Source organism: Caloenas nicobarica, chromosome 27, assembly GCF_036013445.1.
Source record: "Caloenas nicobarica isolate bCalNic1 chromosome 27, bCalNic1.hap1, whole genome shotgun sequence".
Lineage (NCBI taxonomy): Eukaryota > Metazoa > Chordata > Aves > Columbiformes > Columbidae > Caloenas > Caloenas nicobarica.
This window is the reverse complement of record NC_088271.1, coordinates 2,316,671-2,339,021: the sequence shown is the minus strand read 5'-3', so window position 1 is coordinate 2,339,021 and position 22,351 is coordinate 2,316,671. Positions and strand designations below refer to the sequence as shown.

The following is a 22,351-nucleotide window of genomic DNA, read 5'->3' as shown; positions in this document are numbered from 1 at the left end:
CCTGGTTTGGGGGAACTGAGGCGGGGGGGAATTTGGGGCACCCCCTTCAAGATGGGCACTAAGACACCCCCCCCCCATCCAGCCTGGGCCACCCCCCCACGCCCCCTTTCACTCCAGCTCCTGTTTAAAATCAATAGATACAGTTTATTCATTAAAAAAGAAAAAAAAAATACAGTTTCAGCCAGTTCTTATAAAATAACCCCCCTGCCCAGGGCTGCTCCCCAGAAGGCAGCTGGGGGTCCGGGGGGTGCAGGGTTCTGACCCCCCCACCTGCCCAGCTGGCATGCTTTGGTTCCCTGGCCCCCGTGCTGGCAGGGGGGCTGCAGACCCCCCCAAAAAACGTATTTACAGCAGCGGGAGGGGACTGGCAGCCCCCAGTGTGCGGGAGGGGAAGGCGTGGGGGGGCAAACATTGTGGGGGGGGGTCTGGCTCCTCTAGCCCCACGCCCTTGGCACTGACATCCCAGGGTGGCTTTGACTCTTGGGTTCGTTTTTTTTTTTTTTTTATACAAACAAAAGGTACAAAATGCACCGAAGTCTTTGGAAGGGGTGGGGGGACGGGGGGAGTGAGGAGCCCCCCCCTGCTCACCCTGCCATGGTGGGGGGGGCACAGGCTACCCCCGCACCTTGTCATAGTCGCTCACCATCCGCTTGATGTGGAAGAGTTTGTTGCGCAGGGTTTTGGTCTCCAGCTTCTTCGTCTGGTAGTCGGGGCTCTGAAACACAGCACGGGACCGGCCTCAGCGGCGTGGGGAGGGGGCTGCAGCCGGGGCGGGGGGCACAGTTTCCATCCCCCCCCAGCTGCATTGCTCCAACCCAGCCCCGCTTTGGCTGGACACCGGCACCGGCCGCGCTCCCAACTCACCCGCTTCAGGTCCTTCAGCCGGTTGTACTCCTCTGCCACGTCCTGCCGGGGAATGGAATGGGGGGGTCGCAATGGGCCAGGGGGGGTCGCAACGGGGATAAGTGCTGCCCTGCAGTGTCCTTGGTGCCCCGCAGCATGCCAAGACCCCACAACATCCACCCCCGATGTCCTGCAGCACCCCGAGATCCCACAACACCCATCCCCGATGTCCTGCAGCATCCCAGATGCTCCACAGCCCCCATCCCTGATGCCCCGTGGCATCCCAAGACCCCACAACATCCATCCCCAGTGTCCTGCAGCATCCTGAGATCCCACAGCATCCATCCTCGATGTTCTGCAGCATCCAAAGGTCCCAGAACATCCATTCCCAATGCCCCACAGCATCCATCCCAGAGACACCATAACATCAATGCCCAATACCCTACAAAATCCATCCTGACACCCCACAGCATCCCAAGACCCCACAATATCCATCCCCAATGCTCCACAGCACCCCAAGACCCCGCAACATCCATCCCCAATGCCCTGCAGCATCCCAAGACCCCGCAACATCCATCCCCAATGCCCTGCAGCATCCATCCTTGAAACGCTATAACATCCATTCCCAATATCCTACAAAATCCATTCTGATACCCCACGGCACCCCAAGACCTCACAACGTCCATCCCTGATAACCCAGGGTGTCCCGGTGACCCCGCAGTGTCCCCGTGGCTCCCCGAGAGCCCTGACCTGGTACTGGGGACTGTCCTCGGAGATGCTGTCGAGCTGTTTGCTGAGCTGGTTGATGCGGTCGTTGACGCCGTCCATCTCGGCACAGAGCTGCTTGTAGCGCTTCAGGTCCGTGTCGAACTCCTGCTTGTACTTCTGGCGGGCGCCGTCCGAGGCAATGGGGGGGTAGAGGCTGTGCCAGAGGGGCAGGGTCAGGCCCCGGCGCGGGGGTTTGGGCTGTGGGGGAGCTCCCAGGGGTCCCCCCTCACCTGGCCCACTGGTCCTGGTCCCGCTCGTCGCTGGACTCCACGGCCGTGGTGTAATCGGTCTCGTACTGCGACTCATCCAGCTCGGGGTTGCGGCGGCGCCGGCGGCCACGACGGGTGGGGGGTTTGCGGGGCTGCTCCCGCGTCTTCTCCTCCACCGGGCTGGTGCTGGTCCCCCGGTCCGGCTGGTCACTGCAAGGGACATGGGGACGTCAGCCAGCTCAGCAGTGTCCCCACTCTGAGCCCTTCCACCCCCCAGGCCACTCACTCCCGGCTGCCGTAGGTCCCCGCGGGGTAGTACCCGTTTTGGGGGGGGTAGCTGTAGGAGGGGGGGCTGTAGGGCGGCGCGGTGATGGGGCTGGTCGGCTTCTCCGAGTAGGCGAGCGTGGCCGTCTCATCCTGCACGCTGGCCCCGTCCGCCACGTTCTTCACCTGCAGTGGGGAGAGATGCTCAGCCCTGTGCCGGGACAGGGGGACACTTGTCCCCGCCTCGAGCAGGGCACAGACTGCGACCCCAGACACTGGGGACACTGGTCACCATCCCATGGGGACAGGGACACCGCAGAGCAGCCATGGCAACCCTGCGCAGGGATGGGGACAGCAGGGGGACAAGCCCGGCAGAGCTGCAGTGGGGTGTCCCGCACGGCTGTGGAGGGTGCGGGGGACACAGAAGGTGGGGGAGCCCCCGCGGGCGGGCGGAGCAGCGTTTGGGGAGGGGGGAGACTGCAGGACGTGCCCATGAACCCCAGTGCCACAGGGGACGGTGCCACCCTGCGCAGAGCCACCGTGGGGGGGTCCCGGCAGGACACCGGCACAGCTCGGGGGGGTCCTGGCACCCAGCTCTGCGCCCCCAGGATGACACCCCCCGGGAGCCTCGCTGCTGCCCCGGCACGGCCAGGGCTCCTCCAGGAGGACACGGGGCGTCCGTCTGTCCCTCCCCCTCTTCCTTCCTGGCCTTTGTGGGTTGTTTGTGCCGGACGCCGGTGCCTGCCCGGGATGGTGGCCCTGGGGACGTCAGCTGCGAGTTCCGGCTGGCGACGCCGCTTCCTTCGGTGCTTCCTCCCCCCCGGCTAATGAAGACACCGTTAATTGGGGGCTGCTCTGCCTGACAGGGCCACCAGGTCGACAGCCACCGGCGGCCACCAGCATGGGGACAGTCACATCCCCGTGCCACGGCGGGAAGGAGGCAGCGCCCGCTCGAAGGTCACCCCTTTATCTCGGTCCCGACCATAAACAGGGAACAAGACGTCCTGGGAGGGTTTCACACCCCGGTACCTCCCCAGCGCTGTGTCCCCACCGAGCAGGGATGTGTCACCGGTGGGTGACCCCACCCAGCAGAGTGGGGACCCCCAAGGGGCAGGTGAGGGGGAGCGGGGGTGCATGAGGTCCTGCCCCCCAGCCGGTCGGGCCCCCAGCGGGCCAGGAAATGCTTTGCAAGGGAGGGACTTTTAACGAAAAATAAATAAACCAGAACAAAGGTGTTTCTGCAAAATGAAAAAATAAATATTGGAGGTGTGGGGACACGGGCGCAGCGCGGAGCTGAGCTCCAGGGCTTGAGAGCAGCACTTGTGCTCAAATCTGGGTCTGGAGTGAAAGTTTGGGCTAAATGTGATAAATGTCTCTGCTCCGGGGGGGGAAACCCAGCGCCTGAGCATCCCTGGGCTGCCCCAGTCCCACAGGGACGGGGGTGAGGAGGGATGGGAACAGGAACAGGGATGCAGCCCCTGCCCACGCACTGGTCCTTTGCTGCTGCTGAGCGAGGACAGGACAGGACATGTCCCAGCATCTCCCTGGGGCCAAGGGGGCTGAGCTGCAGCGTGTCCCCCACCCAGAGGGGACACATCCTGCTGTCACCGCTCCAGCCAGCACCAGACTCCTTCGGAGCCCAAACGGTGCCGGTTTGGTTGCAACAAAGCCCCCGGCGGTGGGGCGGCACGGCCCCATGGAGCTGAGTTAATTATTGCCAGGACCAAAACCAAACAGCATCGAGGGGCAGCGTCTCACAGCCCCAAGCGCAGGGCAAGCAAAGGGGACAGGACCCAGAGCCTCTGTTCTCCTGGCACCCGCCCGATCACATCCCACCCTGTTTGTCTTTCAGGGAGTTTAAGACCAGTTCTCCCAGTCTGGCATCCTGTGCAAAGCCTCGTGGCGCTGGGGAATGGTACCAGCTGGGAAAAGCCATGGCATCTAAACGGGGTGACAGGGAGGGACGCAGCGAGCGCTGGGCACAGCGTTGCACCGGCGGCGATAACACCGCGCCCCGGGAGCTGCGGTGAGCAAACACACCGGGACTTGGCACTGGGGCAGCACAAACCAGGCAAAACGTGGCAGGGGAGACCCCCGCGCAGCCCCGGGCACCCACCCACAGCCCCAGCCCACGTCCAGGCTCACCCACTCCTCCACGTTGGGACCCTCCTGGACCACCGGCACCTTGTCCCAGTAGATGTTTGGTTTCCCATATTTCCAGATCTTGCTCCGCGTCTTGTGAGCAAAGAAGCAGATGAGGCAGAGGAGGATGACGATGAGGAACCCACAGACGATGGCCACGGCCTGGAGGGATGGAGCGGGAGGGTTCTCAGGGTGGGGTGTCCCACAGGGATGCCAAGACCCTGGTCCCAGCCAAGCCAGGGTCTGGGTGCCCAACACGAGTGGGAATTGCTCCCCTCATCCCAAATGCTCCTGACGTTTCACCCCCCATGGGGAGAAGGGCAGGGCGCCCCCATGCCCAGGCAGCTGGGCTGGAGCCCATCAGGGGCTCCAGAGCTTTTGGGGTTCAAGCAACAGGGCGGGGGTTGATTTCCCCACGGAGACAGGACGGTTTCCCAAGAGCCAGATCCCTGCGGCTGCACCGAAATCGGGGACGGATGAGGCCACACTCGGCCTTTGCGTGGAGCCAGAGCAGCCGCGGCTCCTCCCGCTCAGGGCGCAGGAATGCGGCACGGCCGGCTGGGAACCGGCAGCACCGGTCCCAGCCCATGTGCCACGCGGGATCCCTGCCAGCCCCAACCGGGGCTGACCGACTTTCTTTGGAGGGCTTCTCGCTGCCCCACTGACCCGCCGGGCTCCCGAACTGGGCCGGCATCATCACAGGTGTTTTGGGGAAGAGCTGGCACCCCACTGGCACCCCGACCCCACGCCCATTCCCGCACATGCCGCCTCCTCGTGCCCCAGCCTTGTTCAAATATTTTTACGACCGGGGAGACCAAAGTACCAGACTCTGGGTCTGTGTCGGGACAACAGCTTGTCCCCTCCCCGAAACTCCCTGTCACACGCAGTCGGCTCGTCTCGGTTCCTCCCGCAGCCCCAGATCTCCCCGGTTGGAATCCATCACCAGCAACCACTCCCTGCCCCCTGAAGCCATAAAACGGCACCACCAGAAACATTAAAAATGGGAAGAAAAACCCCGTATGGCCAGGGACACGTCCCAAGGGCAGGACACGCGGTCACCAATGCTCTCCCACCCACGCTGCCCTTGCGCAGCATCACGTTTGAAGCAGAGCAAGGGGTTTGTGCTGTGGGTTTGGCTCAAAAAAGGGGACATCTGGCCAAAATTGGGGTGCACCCTCACCTCCTGGGGGTCCACGGTGCAGTAGTGGTACAGGTACTGGTTCAGGTAGGTGCCGCTGCTGTAGATCTGGTTGCACATGGTCAGCAAGGGGCTGTAGTAGTAACTACCGGTCATCTGCGCCTGGGGGTTGACCCCCACGACGTAGACGATGGAGGCGATGAGCATGAGGAAGGCCAGCACGGCGCACACCACGATGACCACCAGGTAGAAGCGCCGGGAGCGGGAGCTGCTGGATTTGCTGACGCTCATCACGAAAAGCCCCAGCTGGGCCAAGAAGCAGAGCACGGCCATGGCCATCATGAACCCGTTGGCCGTCCGCGGGTTGGTGACCCCGCTGTAGTAGCTCCCGTAACCGTAGTTCAACCCACTGCCGTAGTAGCCAGAGCCGTAGTAGCCGCTGCCGAAAGTCCCCCCGTAGCCGTAGCCGTAGCCATACTCCCAGGCCAGGGTGGAGGCCACGCAGGCGAAGATGGCAACGCAGAGCAGGATGACCACGGTCTCCAGGATCCTCGCCACGCTGGGCGGCGACGTCCACTTGTAGAAGTGCTGCGGCACGTCCTCCATGTAGTAAGAACCCGGTGGGGGTGAGCGGGCACCGTAGTCGTAGCCATAATCACCCGTGGAGGGGCCATAGCCCGTGGGGGGGCCGTAGCCTGTGGGGGGGCCGTCATAGGACTTCTTGGTGAACATGGTGGAGAGCCTGGTGGGGAGATGGACGGAGCAGTTGGAGCCGGACGCGCACCAGGAGGTGCCGGCACCGCACTGTGCGAGGCGGCACTGCCGGGTTTGCGTCCCCACGCAGCCGGCGGGGACTTTGGTCACCCGCCACCAGCCCGATGGCACTGTCAACAACCCGTGCCCAACGCCACGCCGCCAGAGTCACCGCCGCTCATGGAGAAACTGAGGCACGGGGAGGAGAAGTGACTCACTGAGCATCGCCCAGGTCACAGCCCAGCCCTGCCCCACGCAGGAGACCCCGCCATGCCGCCCCCCACCGACCGCAGCTGCCAGACACCGTCTGAATGAATTGGATTGTTTAAATTCTAATTAAAACAGAAAACCTCTTACCCAAGGCTAGTGCTAACCCCGAGGGTTCCTCCTTAAGCAGATCCGGCTGGATTAAAAAAAATAACAATAATAACAACACAGGGCACAGTAGCAACACCCCAGTGAAAAGTTGCAAATCGGGTTTCAAAAATTTGTATTTTTTTTTTTTTTTTTCCAAATCAATGCAGAGACATCCCCCCTCAGCTCGGAGACCCCCACCTAGGTAAAGACCCCCCAGCTCACAGCTGCGAGCAGCGCGGGGGAAACCTGAACCCTGGTGGGAAACCCAACCCGGCAGCGCCAGGGCTCAGCGGGCAGGATCGGGCCCCTGGGAGGGGGTATGGGGGGGTGGCAGCCACCAGGTCCTGGTGATTCACCCCCAGGACTGTGGTGTGACGCCCCCACCCCACCGGGGACCCCTCCCGGAGCGGCGCTGGGTGTCCCGGGCTTCCGGAGCTGTAACCGGGGCACCGCGCTGCCGGCGGCGGGGACAAGGGAGCGGGGGCTCCGGGGGTCCCTTCCCCGCTGCGGGGGCACCGGGTGAGCAGAGCAGCCCCGCTCCCCCGGGAGGAGCGGCCGCCTCTCGCCTTCCACCTGCAGCCCCGGGAGCCCCGGTTCCGGCGGAGACCCCGGTGAGAGCCCCGGTACCCGTGGGAATGCCGGTGCCGGCGGGGACCCCGGGGACGGTGCTGCTGGGGGCTCCGGTAAGGACCCCGACATCGGTGGGGATGCCGGTGCCGGGGGGAATCCCGGTGCCGGCGCCACTGGGGACTCCAGTGTGGACCCCAGTACCAGTGGGGATCCCGGTGCCAGCGGGGACCCCGGTGCCGGTGCTGCTGGGGGCTGCGGTGAGTGAGGATCCCGGTGCCGGTGCGGACCCCGGTGCGGACCGCGGTACCGGTGAGGATCCCGCTAGGGAAACAGGTGCGCGCAGGGGCGGCGGGGAAGGACGGACCCTCCATGCGCGGCGAGGAGCGGGGACCTCGGTGCGCCCTCCCCTACCGGGAGCTCGTTCACCCCTCGGTGCCGGGAGGTCCCGTCCGCCGCGGAGCCACTCACCTGCCCGCGCCTCCGCCTCTTTGTTCACCTTAAAATGGCAGCCGAGATCGGCGGCACCGCGGCCGATCCGCGCTGCTGGAGACCGGCCCCGGTTTCCGCCTCCGGGGAGGGGTGGGATGCGGGGGGGGAGCCCTGGGGGCCGCCCCCGCTCCCGCCACCGGCTCCCAGCGCCGCAGCCCGGGCGGCTCCGTCCCGGCGGCGCCGGGGGGAGGTTGGTTAAAGCGAACGCGGCGGGATAAGGGGGAGCCCGGAGAGGCGCAGGGGGGGCACCCCCGGCTGGGACCCCCAACCCCCGCGATCCCGCAGAACTTTGGGGTCGGGGCTCTGCTCTTCCCCTCCCCGGCCCCCGCGTTGTTTTCCTGGGGACGTCCGGGGTGGGACGCGTTTCCCGGCTGCCCCCCACGCTGCTGCGGGTGCCCCCCCGAGTGCACATTAAGACGCCCCCCCCCCGAAAATATCGCCGCGTTTTATTAAAACCAGTTCTGGTCACTTCTGCAGCTGCACCCACTGCCGCGGGAGGGTGCCACCCTAATTCACATGGGCTGAAGTGGGGGCGCAGCCCAGGGCCTGGCTCCCAGGCAGCACCCACCCAGCGCCCGGGGGGCACCAGCCTCCCCCAGGGCACAGAGCACCCAGAGGACCCCAAAACCGGCAGCACAAGGAGCCCGTGGGTTTGCTCTGTGTGCCCGGGTGGGTGCAATGACTGGGTGGGCACTGGGTGCATCCCTGCAGCGTCACCCCCACCCTGCAGCACCCAGCCCCTGGGGTGCCCCCCAGGGTCATCGTCCCACGGTGTCGGTGCCGGCAGGTGCGCAGGCTCAGAAGTAGACGGTGCCGTCGCGGGCGTCGCGGTCGTACTCCTGGATCTGCGCCTTAATGTGCGTCAGCTTCTTCTTCAGGTACTCGCAGCGCTGCTGCTTCCTCAGGAAGGTCAGATCCTGCTGGGAGGAACCCGGCACCGGGGTCCCGCGGTGCCCTGGGGATCCCCCCGAGCACTGAGGTGGGGGCAGAGGCGCCACGTGCTAAAAGCCTCACCCAGGGTGTAACCGAGAAAAGCCGCTGCTCGCTAATTTTCCAGCAGCTGCTGGTTGCCGTCAAGCACGGCTGGTGCCCGTCAGCCCCAGGGTGTCTGTGTGTCCCCTCCAGTCTCCCCCATCCACTGCAGCCCCCCAGGCTTGTCCCGAGTCCCTGCAGAGACCAGCCAACTCATCACACCCCGCGCCACTCGCAAGCCACGTGGCACCTGCCCATGGACCCACCGTCCTGCTTGTGTGTCGGGGCCACCGGCCCATTGTCACCTCCGGGTCCCAGCGCCTCCGCCATGTGGTGTGGATGTCCCCAAGAAGCTCCTTGTACTCAGCCAGCTGGTCCTGGAAGACGCCCTTGTAGCCCTCCCGCTGCTGGGGGCTCCGGATCGCCGGGTACTTTCTGCACCACCAGGAAGCCATGAAGCTCAGGGTGCACGAGGGAGACCCCAAGTTCTGCCCGCACCCCCAGGCAGGACCCTCTTGGTTGGGTGTCACCAGTTCCCAGGGCCCCGTGACATCACGGCCATTGCCAAGCCCCTGGGAGTCACTTACACCACGTAGTCCGGGACAGCGTGTGCCCAGGGTGCCAGCGCCGGGGGGACAGACCTGGCCCCCGGCTTCTCCCCCTCCTTGGTGTGGGGGACCCTCACTGGGGGTGTCTGTGGTGGCACCTTGAAGGTGACGTGCCTGGTGTGGGCTGGTGGAGCCTTCGGGACACACGGGAGGGACGTGAGGACTTCATGGAGGTGAGGGGGGGGCGAACGCCCCCAGCCCACCCCGGGGCTCAGCACCCCGTGCTCAGCTCCGTACCCGGCAGCCCCGGCTCTCTGGCAGGGCCGGGGGGCTCAGCCATTGGCTCCCAGCAGTTTTGGGGTGACAGGGGTCCCCTGGGTGCACCCGGCGGCTGTTCCGCTTCGCCGCATCCAGGCTGAGCCCCGCTGGGAGAGAAGCCCCAAGATGAGCAGGGACGGGAGCAAACCCTGCAGCGAGATGAGATGATCGTGGTGTCACCAGCCCTCTCCGCCTGCCTCAGTTTCCCCTGCGGTTCACACTCGCAGCCCGAGCCTGAGCCGCCTTCCCTCCCCATCGTTCACCAGGGATTTGTGACACTGACGTGGGGACATGTCAGCAAGCTCCAGGGATGTCACCTCCCCTGCTGCCATCCCATCCTGGCCCATGGGTGAGCAGGAAAGCAGCCGGTGGTGCTGGCGACGCCTGGACCCACTGCAGCCCCTTGGGCAGGAGGACGGGAAGGGACCCCATGGCATCGCTGCCACCCATCCCCGCCACCACCAAGGACCCCTCGGATGCTGCTGGACTTGAGCCAAGGCTCCGTGTCCCCCCTGTCCTCGCTGCCAGCGTTACCTGCCCGTCTCATGGTGGGACACGGCCCCGGTGCTCGCCGCGATGTCCCTTGGCTGCTGCCGCCACCGCTGCCGGTCACCAACAGGCACCAGCGGTTAAACATTAACGGCCACGCACCGCCCCACCGTGCAGCGGGGGGCCCCGTGCGGGCAGGATCTGGCCCCTGCCCCCCCCCAGCATCCCACATAGCCCCCACCCTGCCCAGCGCCACCCAAAGAGCCACATCCTCCTCCGTATGGGGACCGTGGGGCATCCTCAGCCCCATCACCCCCCAAAACAGCCCCCATCCACTATGGCCGCTCCAAACCTGCCCCAGTGCCAGCAAGTGGGGGGCTGTGAGCTCCACCCTTCTCAGTGCACCCCCCGGGGGGGTCGGAGCCCCAACACCAGCCCCGTCCCCCCCCTGCAAGGTTCCCAGGTTGGGGGGAGCCTCCACAGCAAAGGGACCCCCCCAGAGCATCCCCCCTCGCCCCCCTGGGACCCGTCCCCCATCCGGGCAGGGGTCCCTCTGCCCCAAGCACAGAGTGATGTGTCCAGTTCAGCCTCCTTTAATGTGCACCTCAGCCCCCCCCGATCCCCCCGCGCCGAGGGTTCCAGCTGGGGAGTGGGACCGGCCCCTGGAGGGGGTGTCCGAGGTCACGGGGGTCCCGGCAGAGGGTCCTCGCCCACCCCACGGGGGGGTCCGGGCTGAATATTGCATCCAGGAATCTCACAGCACTTCACAATGGTCGGTACCACCGCCCCCCCCCGCCCCCATTTTACAGATGGGGGAAACTGAGGCACAGAGAGGTGACGTGACTTTGCCAAGGTCACTTCATGGCAGAGCCAGCAACAGAGCCCCCCCACCCCCCCAAAAAATCCTCAACCCCCGGGGGCTCAGCCCTGCTCTCATCACAGGGGGGGCTCCCCCCCTCCACACAGGACCCCAGGCATCCCCCCACCCTGTCCCCAACCTCCACCCCCCCACACCCGGGGGGCAGCCCCCAGACCCCCCCCCAACACTCAGGGCTCCTGGCTTTGCCCCCCCTCGCCTTTTCCCCCTGCCCAGGGCTGCTCCATCCCCCTGGCACAGCAGCTGCTCTGTGTCCCCCCCCCAAAAAGCCCCCCAGGAGGCTGGGACTCACCTCCCACCCACCCGGGGGGACCATGGCGGGGTTCGGGGTGGGAGGGGGGTCCAGCCTCACGCCAGCACAGTGAACGCAGGAAATTTATAACAGGGCTTTACAGAACAAAGCTACTGAAATCAGCCACACGATGGCCAGACATAAAGAGGGGGACCCCCCCCCACGCCGCCCCCCTCGTACCCCATCACCCACTGTCCGAGGAGCTGGGGGGGGCGGTGGAAGGGGACCTGGGGGGGCGGGACGGGGTGCAGGTTTGGGGGGTCCAGCTCCCCAGGAGCTCGCGCTGCTGCTGGCCCAGGGCCTGGCTGACCAGGCCGGGCAGCGCCAGCAGGCTCAGGCCCAGCGCCTCCATCTTGCTCTCCAGGGCGCCCAGCCGCTTCTCCAGGTCCTCGTGACGCTCCTGCAGCTCCGAGACCATGTCGTACATGATGTTCTGGGTCTGCCGGGAACCAAGGGGACACGCCGGGGTCGGGGCTCAGTGCCGGGAGATCTTTCAGGGGGGTGTCCCGGCCGCCCCCCGGCGACCCCGGCGTCGCGCACCTTGGCCAGGTCCACCAGCGTGTTGGCCTGGTCGTTCAGCTTGCGCTGCTCCATCTTGACGCTCCTCAACCTGCAGAGACACGGGGGGAGCGGGGTCAAGGCCAGCGGCACCCCCACGCGGCCCCCCCAGCCCCCAGCATGCAGCCCCCCCACCCTGCAAGCGCAGCCTCTGCCCCTCCATCCAGCCCCGGGGGGGCGGTTGCGCCATGTCCCCCCGGCCACCTCCCCAAATTTAGCAGCGCTTGAGCCCATGCACACGGGAGCAGAGGGAGGAAGAGGAGCAGCCCCCGGGGGGGGCGACTTACTTCTGAGCTCTGCAGGGAGGGGGCAGAACAGAGACAAAACACAACAGCAGGTTTAATACCACCACGAAGAGCACAGGGAGACGAGAGCAGCCGCAGCACCACCCCCCGTCTCGGTCACCCCCCAAACCCAAGCCGGGTGCCCCTCAGTTCCCCCCGCAAAGCAGGAGGGTCCCAGGGGCTCGCAGCCCCCAGCAGACACGGTCACATCAAGCCTCATCGATCGGGTACCCCCAGGGTCACCATCAGGGTCCCCACCTGCCGGGAAAGCATCCCCACAGCAGGGACGGGGATGGGGGACAAGGGACCACCTGGCTCCCAACTTGGGGGTCCAGGCAGTGCGGGCACGGGCGGGGGGAAGCGCCTGGCTCTCCTTGCAGAGCCACGATGGGGAAAAAAACCTCCTGGTAGGAAGCAGGTAAAGGTTTGGCACTTACTGATGGATGGCTTGGAGGAACTTACGCTGGTGTTTCCGAACTTTGGCATGGTCAATCTTCTTCACCAGCTTGGTGTGTTTGTAGATGAGCCACGTTTCCCTGAGTACGTTGGCAGCAGCATTTTTCACCTGGATGCAAAAGAAAGGTCAGGGATGGAGATGGCTGGTCCTGCCCCGTGGCTGATGGGGGGAGGCAGCACTGGGAGGGGGGTTCTTACCCGCTTCGTTAGCTGCGTATCCATCATGAAGTTGTGCACGTGTTTCTCCGCTTTGGTGAGCTCTAGCTTTCTGGCAACAACGGCGACAACCAGAGCGGTGCAGCCAGCACCCTGCGGGCAGAGAGCCCCATGGTGAGGGCAGCGGGGGGTGCGGGAGCCCCCCCGCCAGCCCGTGTGCCCCCCCAGCACTCACCATGATGCCGGTGAGCAGACAGACGCCCTTCCCGCAGTAGGTGTGCGGCACCATGTCCCCGTAGCCGATGGAGAGGAAGGTGATGGAGATCAGCCACATCGCCCCCAAGAAGTTGCTGGTCACCTCCTGCTTGTCGTGGTACCTGCCCAGGGCCAAGCGCAGCCACCGTCACCGCGTGGTCCCGGTCCCACCACGTGTCCCCCCACGGTGCCACCGGCTTCACCACGCGGTTTTTAGCTGCTTTCCCATCCAGTGGCTGCAGCCGGGAGAGTCCCCAAGCTCCTGACCACGCCACTGGCACGTGGGACCCCAAAGAAGCTGGGGACACCCTGGGGACACTTTGGGGACGTGGCCACTCTGGACACAGGCACTGGGGAGGAGGAAAGCCCTGGGGTGGCTGTGGGAGAGGGGTGGGCTTGGGGGGGGCTGCTGGACGCGGATAACGGGGTGACCGGTGCAGAGCTGCAGCCCCACGCACCGACGGCAGCGACCTCCGTTCTCCTGCAGCCCCCCCGAGATCTCAAAGCACAGGACACCAGTGTCACCGCCGGACCCCCTGGGGAGGGGACACCCTGTCTCTGCCCGCCCTGAGCAAACCTGGAGCTACAAAGGGCCCCAAGGCCACTGCGGGGGTCACTGTGGGGGAAGAGTGGGACACTGTGCTTTGAGATTTAGTGGCCAGCGCTGATGCCACAAATGCAGATGGCTGTGCCCCCCCCGCCCCTCCCCAAGGGACCCCCGGCCACGGCTCCCGCTGGTCAACGGGATGAGCCCGGCTGGGTGACATGGAGCAGCAGGACCGGGCGCTGGGTATGGCCAAGCCGGGCAGCGGGACAGGGACATGCGGGGAGCAGCGGGGAGCCAGGAAAACCGGGTGCCGGGGGACAAGAAAAGAGAAGGGAGGAGCCAGGAGCGAGCCGGGGGGGACTCAAGCGTGCGGCGAGGAATTTAGGATTGCTGCGTCCCTCTGCCCGGCCCGCCCTGGGCGCAGTCCCATGGTTTGGGCTTGGAACCTCAGCCGGCACCCGGGGATGCAGTGGGGTGATGCTGGGGGCACCGCACAGCCAGGGGGGACCTGCGCCCAAAGGGCAGGCAGCCTGAGGACGATGCTCCCCCCATCCTCCCCAGGAGCACCCAGGACTCCTTCAACACAGCCGAACTGTGCAGGGTAAGGAGGGGAAACGCCGAGCAACCGCCAGAGCTGAGCAAAAGCCTTTTGGAGACTCAGCCGGAGCCTCCGGTTAGAAACACGGAGGATCCGGCAGCTCCTTCCCGCTCGGCTCCCATCCCTGCTGGGGTTTCTCCCCCTGGGACCCACAGTGATTCCTGCAGCAAGCCCACCCCTCCGAGAGCACCCCGAGAGCTGGGGCAGAAAGACCCCTGCTCCAGCGCCCCCGCACGCTGCGACGGGACCCCCAGCTCATGGCCAGGCTGGGGGAGTGGAAAGCAGCCCCTGAGGTTCCAAGCGGAAAAGGGCTCCAGCCCCTTTCCATGTCCACAGCCTCTTTGCTCCAGCCTGGGCAGCCCCCCCGAGCCTTGGCCCCCCCACCCGGCTGCAGCTAATCCTAAATTCTGGGTAGCATAAGCCTGGAGTGGGGGGGGACGTCCCGTGCAGGATGCACTGTCCGTCCCTGGGGTGACTCACAGTTTGTCCCTGCGAGCAGCAGAGCGGTCAGGGAGGGAAAACAAGAGCAGTTAATGCACGTCCCGGGGCGAGAAGGGGCGAGCGCGGGCAGGGCAGCGGCACGGGCACCCCGGCCCCGGCCCCCCGGCAGGCACAGCTGAGGAGCACGGGCCACGTCCCACGCGAGGGCTCAGTCCCCTCTGCAAGACCCCCAGATCCTCCTGGCCAGACCTGCCAGCAGGTCCTGCCACGTCCCGGGAGGGGCACGGAGGGGTCTGGGGACAGCTCAGGGGTCTGGCTGCCACACCTCGCCTCAGCAAGCGGTTTTGGTTTGGCAAAACCATTGTGGCCACCATGAGGGTCCCAGCGGGGAGGCGCTGCTCAGAGAGTAGGGGCCTCTTCTCCAAGGGGCTTCTTTTCTTCCCAAAGCCGCCCCCCGGGGTCTGCACCGTGCGTCCTCAGCTGCACCCCAGCCCCGCGCTCCCCACAAAAGCCCCGTCAGGGAGCGCCCCCCGTACCTCTCGCAGACGCGGACCGTCCAGGCAGCGATGATCCAGGAGGAGATGCTGAAGACCAGGAGGACGGTGCCGGGGCAGATGGTCATGAGGGTCTTCATGACGAAGCGGGTGTTGAAGTTGATCTTGTTGAGGGCGCCGATGCTGCGGGAGGAGGCGTCGGTGAAGAGCTTGCTGTGCAGCAGCATGACGCGCCCGATCAGGTACAGCCGCAGGAACATGGGGATGGAGAGGATGATGTCCACGTCGGCGTCAGCCACCGAGGCGGCGTACGTGAAGGCCAACCGCGCTGTCCAGGTGAAGAGGTACTGGCCGGGGATGGGGTGGATGGCACAGACGATCAGCTCCAGGGCGATGAAGAAGATGCGCTCGTAGGTCATGGCGATGCGCCAGTCGTCAGCACCATTATCAACCATGAAGAGCTGCAGGGGGAGAAGGGGGATGGTGGGACCACCAGGGTGGCACAGCCGCGGTGAGCACCCACCGGTGTGTCCCCTCACCTGGATCTCCCTGGTGTGGTACATGACGATGAGCCCCAGGAGGATGACGGTCGAGAGGCTGATAAGGCATTTCAGTGCAAACGAATACGACGACTCCTGTGAGTGGAGCGGGCAGCGTGAGCCCGGAAGGACCGCCCCAGGCCCCCAACCAACCCACCGCGACCCCTACCTTGGTGTAGACCCCCCAGGACAGCTCCGTCTCCGTCACCATCACCACGATGCCGAACATCCCAAAGATGAGGGCGTAATCGCTGAGGCGCTTCCGCTTCTCGAAGAGGGCTCGCCGGTGCCCCAGCTTGTACCCGATGTTCTGGTTCCTCCGGGGTCCCCGTCCCCGCTCCTCAGCCGCATCCTGCCCCGGTGCCACCGTCGGGCCGGGATCTGGACCCCCGGGCTGCTCCGGCTGCGAAACCACCACCTCGAGGCTGGGGGGCCGGCGGGGCCGCAGCGGTTGGGTCTCCCCCTCCAGCGGGTGCAAGGTGCGGGTGGAGGCGCTCAGGGGGCCCCGGGGCCGTGCCACCCCCCCATTGTACCGGCAGCCGCTCATGGCTCTGGCGGGGAGGGGACCGGGCGATCCCGCATGGCTCAGCGGCGCGGGGGCGACCTGCGGGAGAGGGGACGGTGTCGGGTCCCCGGGGAACCGGGACGGCCATCCTGGCACCGGCTGACACCTAACGAGGCATGTGGCACCCATGTGCCGCCTTCGACCGCGCCGGGGATGTCCCCCGCCCGTGGGGACGTGTCCTGCCCACGGGGGACGTGCCGCCTGCCCGGTGCTCGCTGCCGCCGCAGCCCGGTCCCCCCCTCCGCAGCCCCCCGCGGGGGAGCAGTGTGAGCAAGACACCTCCATAGTGCCCCCGGTGCTGGTCGCTGCCCGCGGCCCCGGGACGGCTCCGGTAACGAGCTGCAGCTGCGCGCCCCCACCGCCCCCCGAACGTCCCCGGGGCTCCCGGTACCGGGTGGCCCGGCGGGCCTGGCTCACCCTCCCCGCCCGGCCCGGCCGCCCCGCCGCTGCTGCCCGGTACCTGCCGCCGGGGCCGCGCCGCCGCCGCCGCTGCTGCAGCCCCGTTCGGTCCCGGGGGCGCGCGGCGGCGGGACCGGAGCGCTCGGGGGCGGGGCGTGGGCGGGGCGAGGCGCCTCATTGGTGGAAACCGCCCACGCCCCCGGTGACGAGCACCACGCCACGCCCGTCGCCACGCCCCCGAGCGCTGGCCACGCCCCCTCCCCGTGCCCACCCCCCCCCATGCGCTCCCGGACATCCCCTGCGCCCCCAGGCCCCCCCAGACCCCCCCAGGGCTGTCACACCCCCAGCGCCCCCCGCCGAGCCCCCCCCGTGCACCCCCAAACACCCCCGGGCACCCCCTCCCGTCCCAGCCCCCCCGGCACACCCCTGTGCGCACCCTTCAGCCCCCAAATGACACCCCCAGCGCCCCCCCACCCTCACCGCGCTGGGCCTCTGCAACCCAAAACCCATCATTCCCCATGCACCCCCCCCCCAGCCGTCCCCTCATTCTCCCCACGCACCCCCAGCACGCTGCAACCAGCAGCATCCCCAGACATTCCCTCTGTCACCCCCCATGCACCCCTCAGCACCCCCCTGTGGCCCCCCAAACCACCGCAGCAGCTCCCTGCACCCGCAGCCCCCCCAGCCCCCTGGACCCCCCCTACCTGCTGGGGCTCCCCAGGGCCGGTTTGGGGGGCCCTTGGAGCGTTAGGGGCTGCGGGAGCGGGGCTTGGCGCAGGGGGGGTCCGGGGGGCCGGGTGCCATGGGCTTCCCTCCACGCCTGCCCGGAGAGGAGACGTGGCCTCAGGGGGGTCCCCAAACCCCATCGGCCGTGGTACCAGGGACCCCCCAGCACCAGCAGCCCCGTCGCAGGGGGGGGGTCCCATGGCAGCGAGCACAGACCCCACTGCACAAACAGCCCCGTCACAGCCAGCACGGCCCCCCAGCACCAACAGGGGGGCACAACCAGACCCCAAAATCCCCCTACGGGGCCCCAGAATCCCCCTGCGGTGCCGGCAGCATCATCCTGGTTGGAGGACCAGGCCAGAGCTGGCTGCCGTGGGAGCCGGGGGGTCCCCGCAGCCTCTCCCCCCACCCGGCTGCACCCCAGGGGGGCAGCACCCCACATTTCAGGCCTCCAAGCGCCCGAGTCCCACTGCAGCCCAAACAACCGGCACCGGTGCCCCCATCACAACCACCACCACTGTGCCCGCGTCCCCCCCGGCGCAGGGACACCCGGGAAGCGGCTGCCACCAGCAGCGTCCCCCCCCAGGCAGCGTCCCCCCATCTTGGGGGGGACAGCAGGATTTTGGGACCCCGTCCCCCAAGGGATGCAGAGGAGCTGGGAAGATGCTTTCCTGTGACCGGCGGGAGCGACGGCTGCTCCGGCACCCAGCTGCTCCCCGCTGTGTCTCCGGGGCCGCTGGCTCCTCTCCAGGGCCAGATCATTTTCTCTCCATTCTGCCAAATTTATGGCAGGAAAATGGGCTCCGATTTCTTTTTTAATACCCGGTTGGGGAGGAAAATAACGCGGCAGCGGGCAGGGCGGAGGGGAAGCGGTTTGCCAGGGCTGCCGGTCCCACCAGGCCCCCTTCACCGCGGAGCTGCCGGCGATGCCGGAGCCGTGCCGGGGCAGACCGCTCACCCCACGGCCCCGTAAACTTTTTGGCACCTCGAATGGGGTGGGTGAAGCTGCCCCCAGAGCCCTCCCAGACGGATACCAGTAAATATTTTATTAACCACCACTCTGTGGTCGTTTCACTAATAGCTTCTATCGATGGCAATGTAAATGGGCCTTATTAAATCTTCCTCCTGTCAGTCCATCGATAGGGACATCTCTGGCAGGATTCAGCACCCGGAGGGTTGATTAAAACAGCGAAACCCTGAGGGGTCCCTGTCCCCATGGGGACACCATGGCCTGTGGCTGCATCCCCAAGGATGCTCAGGCGGGATGCAGGAACACCAAGCGTGGTCCTCAACGGCCACATCACGGGGACAGGGACACCGCGGGTCCCACCGAGCGGGGCTGCTGCCCAGGCCACGGCCACCATCTGTCCTTGAGCACCGGCCTCGAGCGTCCCCGCGCGCGGCAGCTCCCGCACCGGGAGGTTGGCGGCGATGCGGCAGCAGGACGCCCACCGCCGCAGCCCGGGTGTCTCGGCACGGCTGCAGGGTGCTCCCGCCGCCCCCGCCGCCACGCTCGGCGCTGGGACACGGGGACCCGCCAGGTCTCGTCTCCCCGGCGGGGTGAAGGGACCTGGGGAGAGGCAGGGGGACACAGGGTGTCATGGGCCAGGGAAGGACCCTTGGCTGGGGAGTGATGGGGATGGTGGGGAGACAGCAAAGGGGTCCCCAGGGGGACCCAGGCCAGGGCAGGGACACGGGCAGGGGGACATGGTTTAACCCCCACAGAGCCAGGCTGCAGTAGCCGCTGGTGCCCTGCGGGGGTTGTAGGGTGCCAAGTGGGACCCCCCCAGCTCCCCCCATGCCCCAGAGCAGCGATGCTGCCTGGGAGCAACTGCAGAGGAGGAGGGTGCAGCTAAAAATAGAGGCGGGCGGCCAAAAGGCTCCCGGCTGGTGATTTATTTATTACCCACTCGCTAATTCCTGCCGGGGAATCGCGGTCCCGGGGAGGGTGGGGCAGGAATTTGGGGGGGCTGTGGTTGCCACTGGGGCTGTGCCCGTGGGCCCCACGCCAGCAGCCGGGTGACACGGCCACCATCCCGCTGCCATACCTTGGGGATGGGGCTGAGGAACCGGGGAACCCCCCTGCCATGGTGCAGGGAACGGGGTGCTCAGGGCGGTGACGCCCCCGCTGTGCCCCCCAGCCGGGGTCGCAGGGGCTCCTCACCAGCCAACATGGGAGCTCAGGGCTTGCTGGGTGCACAAAGTACGTCAGGCCCCTTGCAGCCCCCCCTGCCCCCCCAAATACCCCGCGGTGGCCCCGGTTTCTCAGGCGGCCGCAGCTCCTGCTGCCACCAAGCCCTGGCCATATGTCCCAGGCTGGAGAGCATCTGTCGGTGCCAGCAGGAGCCCCCGGCCCCCGCACACGCCGCTGCCCGCTCGCCGGCACGGGGATGCACGGGGGGGCTGTGCCACCGCCACTGTCCCCTGAGGGCAGGGCAGGGGGGCTGAGCATGGTTTCGGGGGGATACGGGACCATTTGAGCCCCCTGGGGCTGGCGGAGCCACCGGCACGAGGCCACTGGGCTCCCAAAGAGCACCAGGACAGCTCAGCCAAGCCCTGTCACCGTGGGACCCCTGGTGATGCCACCAGCCGGGCCCTCGTCCCCTGGGCACCCCACATCCACCCCGGCACATCGGGGCCCGTGCGAAGGGGCAGAGTTTGGCACTGAGGTGATTTGCCCCACACAGGATCTGGCCCATTCCCATCCACAGGGCTATGGGGTGTCTGCAGGTCCCATGGCACAGGGGGAGGCACGTGGGCTGGCACACACAAAGGGACACACGGGGACACTCGAAACTCCCCAGCCCCATTGCCACGCAGGGGAATCCCCGGCTTTTCCCGGGGTCTCCCTGAGAAAAACCTTCCCTTGGTGGGGGGAACACACGGCGGGGGACACACACGGCGGGGGACACCGGGGACACCCTACCTGCGCGGCGCTGAGCAGGTGCCTGGATCTGGGGTGGGGGGTGCAGCAGGGTCTGGGGGGGTTTGCGCTCCCCACGCCCCGCTCTGCCGCCACCGCATCGCCATCCCCAGACAAAGCCACTGCACCGGCTTCACCCGCCACGCCGCCTCCCCCACGCAGCTCGGCTCAGCCGAAGGACAAAGCCGCTTCGCCTGGCTGCCCCTGCCGGGTCACCACGGACCCCCTGGCAGGGCTGGCCTGGGGGGACACGGGTGTCCCCGCTGCCTTTGGTATTGCCACAAGCCTCTTGAGGAGGGGGGTGTCCCTCGAACCTTGCAAGCACCTTTGGAAACCCCTTCCTTCCCCCACTCATGGGTCAGTGGTCCCCACTGCTGTGACAGTGTCACCGCAGTCACCGCAGCCCCCTGCCCGGCGCAGGGTCCCCAGGGGCTGCCCAAGGTCACGGAGAAGGTCGAGAAGGGGCAAGGGGGGCCCCCATGCTGCACATCCATGGCCTTGGTGGCTGCACCGCGGCACACGCCGGGCACTCCCTGGCACGTCGAGGCCACGAACACCACGCGGTGCCTGAACCTGCCGGGAGTCCCGAGTGCAGACCACGGACTTTGCACCAGCAAACACCGCGCACGGCCCCAGCACCATGACCCAAACACCACGCATGGCCATGGCACCACATGTGGCACCGTCCCCAGCGCCCCGTTTTCGGTGGGTGCCGAGCTGGGTGCAGCGCGGGGCTGGTCCTCCCAGCCAGAGCCACCCCAAAGCCACGTCCCGCCAGCCAGACCCCACCAGTGCGGACACCGATGTCCCCCGGCACCTCGACCCGCTCGGCCACGCTGCCCTTTGCAACCTCGGTCCCCACGGCCACGCTGTCCCCGAGCACACAAACCCCGCGCTGTCCCCTCACTCTGGCAGCTGGGGCTTGCCCAGAGCAGCCGGCAGGGCGTCCCCGGTGTCCCCCCACCCCGGCACCCAGCCACAGCCAGGGGAAGCCACCCTCGGCGTCCCCACCGCTGCCACCCCTGCGCCTGCTCACCTGCCACGGCCCCGCGCTACGGGGAGCGTCGGGACGAGCCGGAGTGCCCGGGGGGCGGCGGGGGCATGTGCGGGGGCGCGGGGGCCGCCGCCGGCTCTGTGCGCGACGGAGCGGCAGAGGCGACAGTGGCGACAGTGGCCGTGCCCGGGCGCGTGTGGGAGCCGCGGCGCGGGGGGGGCCGGGGGCTTCCCCGCCCCACGCCCCCTCGCCCCCCCCCGGCCCCGCCACGGCGGGCAGTGACCTTGAGGCCGCGGCGCTGGCGGAGGACGGGGGGAGGAGGATATTTTTAGCCGGGCAGAGTCACTCCCAGCGCGTCCTCATTGTCACCGCCGTGGGGCTGCTTCCCGCAGCCCACTGCCCCAATCTGGCCCCCCCCTCCCCGCTCCCCACCGCGCCGGGGGCTGTGGGTGCGCGGGGGGTGAGAGCAGGGGCAGGCAAATGTTCCCCGCCTGCCCCGGACACCCGGGCTGCCCTCGGGGCAGCCCCCCCGGTGTCCCCTTCCCAAAAAGCCACGCTGCCCCCGGGCATCCCCCCCCCGCCCTGCTCCATCTGTGCCAGGGGGTCCCCACGAGCCGGGAGGTCCCCAGGAGCAGGGGGATCCCCAGGAGCTCAGGGAATCCCCAGGAATCCGGGGAATCCCCAGCACCGGCAGGTCCCCAGGAGCCGGGGGGGGATCCCCAGTGGGGGTTCCCAGCCCACCGCCCCCCCCAGCGCACCCACCTGCAGGCAGCCCCCGGCCCGTGCTCCCCTCGGGCGCTGGTGACCATGGCCTGGCGGCGACACGTGCGGTGACCCCGGGCTGCCGGGAGGCTTCGCCGGCACAACCGGCCGAGCGGGGGGCCGGGGGCAGCCGGGTGCCTCGGCTCCGGGCCCGCGGTCCCGCCTGGCCCCACGCCGCCGCTTCGTGCCTCGGTTTCCCCAGCGCGCAGCGGCCAGCGGGGCTGCCGGGGCGGCCGCGTTTGCTATTCCGCTCACACGCGCAGCCGCGCACAACCCGCTCCCCGGTTCCTCCCCGGCCACCGCAGCTATTGTCTGCGGCTAAATTTAGCCGCCTGCCGGCTCCCCCGCTTTAATTGCCGCATCTGCGGGGACGGGGGCGCTCGCCCGCCCCGTGCCTCCCCCCCCGCCCACGCCGCTCCCGCCCCGGTGCCCACCCGTGGGTCTGACCCGGCCGCGGTCCCCGCGGGAGCCCCCGGTGCCACCCAAAGCACCCACGGGGACCGCGGCCCCCCCCACCCCTCGCAGTTGCAAGGGCTCCCGGGGATGCGATTGTCACCAGTGGGGAACCGGGTACCCCCAGGCGCAGGGTGGGGGATACCCCCCGAATTTGGTGTGCAACGGCTCG

General features: G+C 67.6%; 3 protein-coding genes across 6 annotated transcripts; all 3 read right to left on the bottom strand.

Annotated features, from left to right (window-relative positions):
- Positions 1-146: 146 nt before the first annotated feature.
- On the bottom strand, positions 147-7,594 carry OCLN (occludin). Of its 3 annotated transcripts, none has more exons than XM_065652674.1 (9): positions 7,513-7,594; positions 6,475-6,520; positions 5,407-6,106; positions 4,230-4,388; positions 2,107-2,270; positions 1,842-2,030; positions 1,594-1,765; positions 865-906; positions 147-715 (listed from the first exon to the last, which is right to left on the bottom strand). In XM_065652674.1, exons 3-9 carry the CDS (start codon positions 6,094-6,096, stop codon positions 614-616), a joined length of 1,518 nt encoding a protein of 505 aa, XP_065508746.1. In that variant the 5' UTR covers positions 6,097-6,106; positions 6,475-6,520; positions 7,513-7,594; the 3' UTR covers positions 147-613. The 3 variants fall into 3 exon arrangements, with proteins under 3 accessions (XP_065508746.1, XP_065508747.1, XP_065508748.1); XM_065652675.1 differs by having other exon boundaries at positions 2,140-2,270; XM_065652676.1 differs by having other exon boundaries at positions 4,230-4,319.
- A 736-nt stretch (positions 7,595-8,330) lies between these two features.
- OCEL1 (occludin/ELL domain containing 1) lies at positions 8,331-10,170 on the bottom strand. The gene is made up of 6 exons (XM_065652854.1): positions 10,031-10,170; positions 9,906-9,973; positions 9,351-9,478; positions 9,093-9,247; positions 8,772-8,940; positions 8,331-8,507 (listed from the first exon to the last, which is right to left on the bottom strand). Exons 1-6 carry the CDS (start codon positions 10,168-10,170, stop codon positions 8,331-8,333), a joined length of 837 nt encoding a protein of 278 aa, XP_065508926.1.
- Positions 10,171-11,094: 924 nt separating this feature from the next.
- Positions 11,095-22,029, bottom strand: KCNN1 (potassium calcium-activated channel subfamily N member 1). Of its 2 annotated transcripts, none has more exons than XM_065652712.1 (10): positions 21,727-22,029; positions 17,026-17,141; positions 15,527-15,961; positions 15,358-15,453; positions 14,861-15,279; positions 12,719-12,860; positions 12,526-12,636; positions 12,309-12,436; positions 11,570-11,639; positions 11,095-11,468 (listed from the first exon to the last, which is right to left on the bottom strand). In XM_065652712.1, exons 3-10 carry the CDS (start codon positions 15,902-15,904, stop codon positions 11,214-11,216), a joined length of 1,599 nt encoding a protein of 532 aa, XP_065508784.1. In that variant the 5' UTR covers positions 15,905-15,961; positions 17,026-17,141; positions 21,727-22,029; the 3' UTR covers positions 11,095-11,213. The 2 variants fall into 2 exon arrangements, with proteins under 2 accessions (XP_065508784.1, XP_065508783.1); XM_065652711.1 differs by lacking the exon at positions 21,727-22,029 and adding an exon at positions 21,007-21,212.
- Between the last annotated feature and the right edge of the window lie 322 nt (positions 22,030-22,351).

Coding starts and splice junctions, on each gene's coding strand:
- OCLN (XM_065652674.1), bottom strand. CDS start 6,096: ATGTTCACCAAGAAGTCCTATGACGGCCCCCCCACAGGCTACGGCCCC. Junction 2,271..4,229: donor GTCCCAACGTGGAGGAGTGG/GTGAGCCTGGAC, acceptor TCCCCACTGCAG/GTGAAGAACGTGGCGGACGG. Junction 907..1,593: donor AGGACAGTCCCCAGTACCAG/GTCAGGGCTCTC, acceptor ATTCCCCGGCAG/GACGTGGCAGAGGAGTACAA.
- OCEL1 (XM_065652854.1), bottom strand. CDS start 10,170: ATGGGGCTGAGGATGCCCCACGGTCCCCATACGGAGGAGGATGTGGCT. Junction 9,974..10,030: donor ACGGGGCCCCCCGCTGCACG/GTGGGGCGGTGC, acceptor GGTGACCGGCAG/CGGTGGCGGCAGCAGCCAAG. Junction 9,248..9,350: donor CAGAGAGCCGGGGCTGCCGG/GTACGGAGCTGA, acceptor TGTGTCCCGAAG/GCTCCACCAGCCCACACCAG.
- KCNN1 (XM_065652712.1), bottom strand. CDS start 15,904: ATGAGCGGCTGCCGGTACAATGGGGGGGTGGCACGGCCCCGGGGCCCC. Junction 12,861..14,860: donor ACGGTCCGCGTCTGCGAGAG/GTACGGGGGGCG, acceptor GGCCCTGGGCAG/GTACCACGACAAGCAGGAGG. Junction 11,640..12,308: donor TTCCTCCAAGCCATCCATCA/GTAAGTGCCAAA, acceptor GTGTCTCTGCAG/GTTGAGGAGCGTCAAGATGG.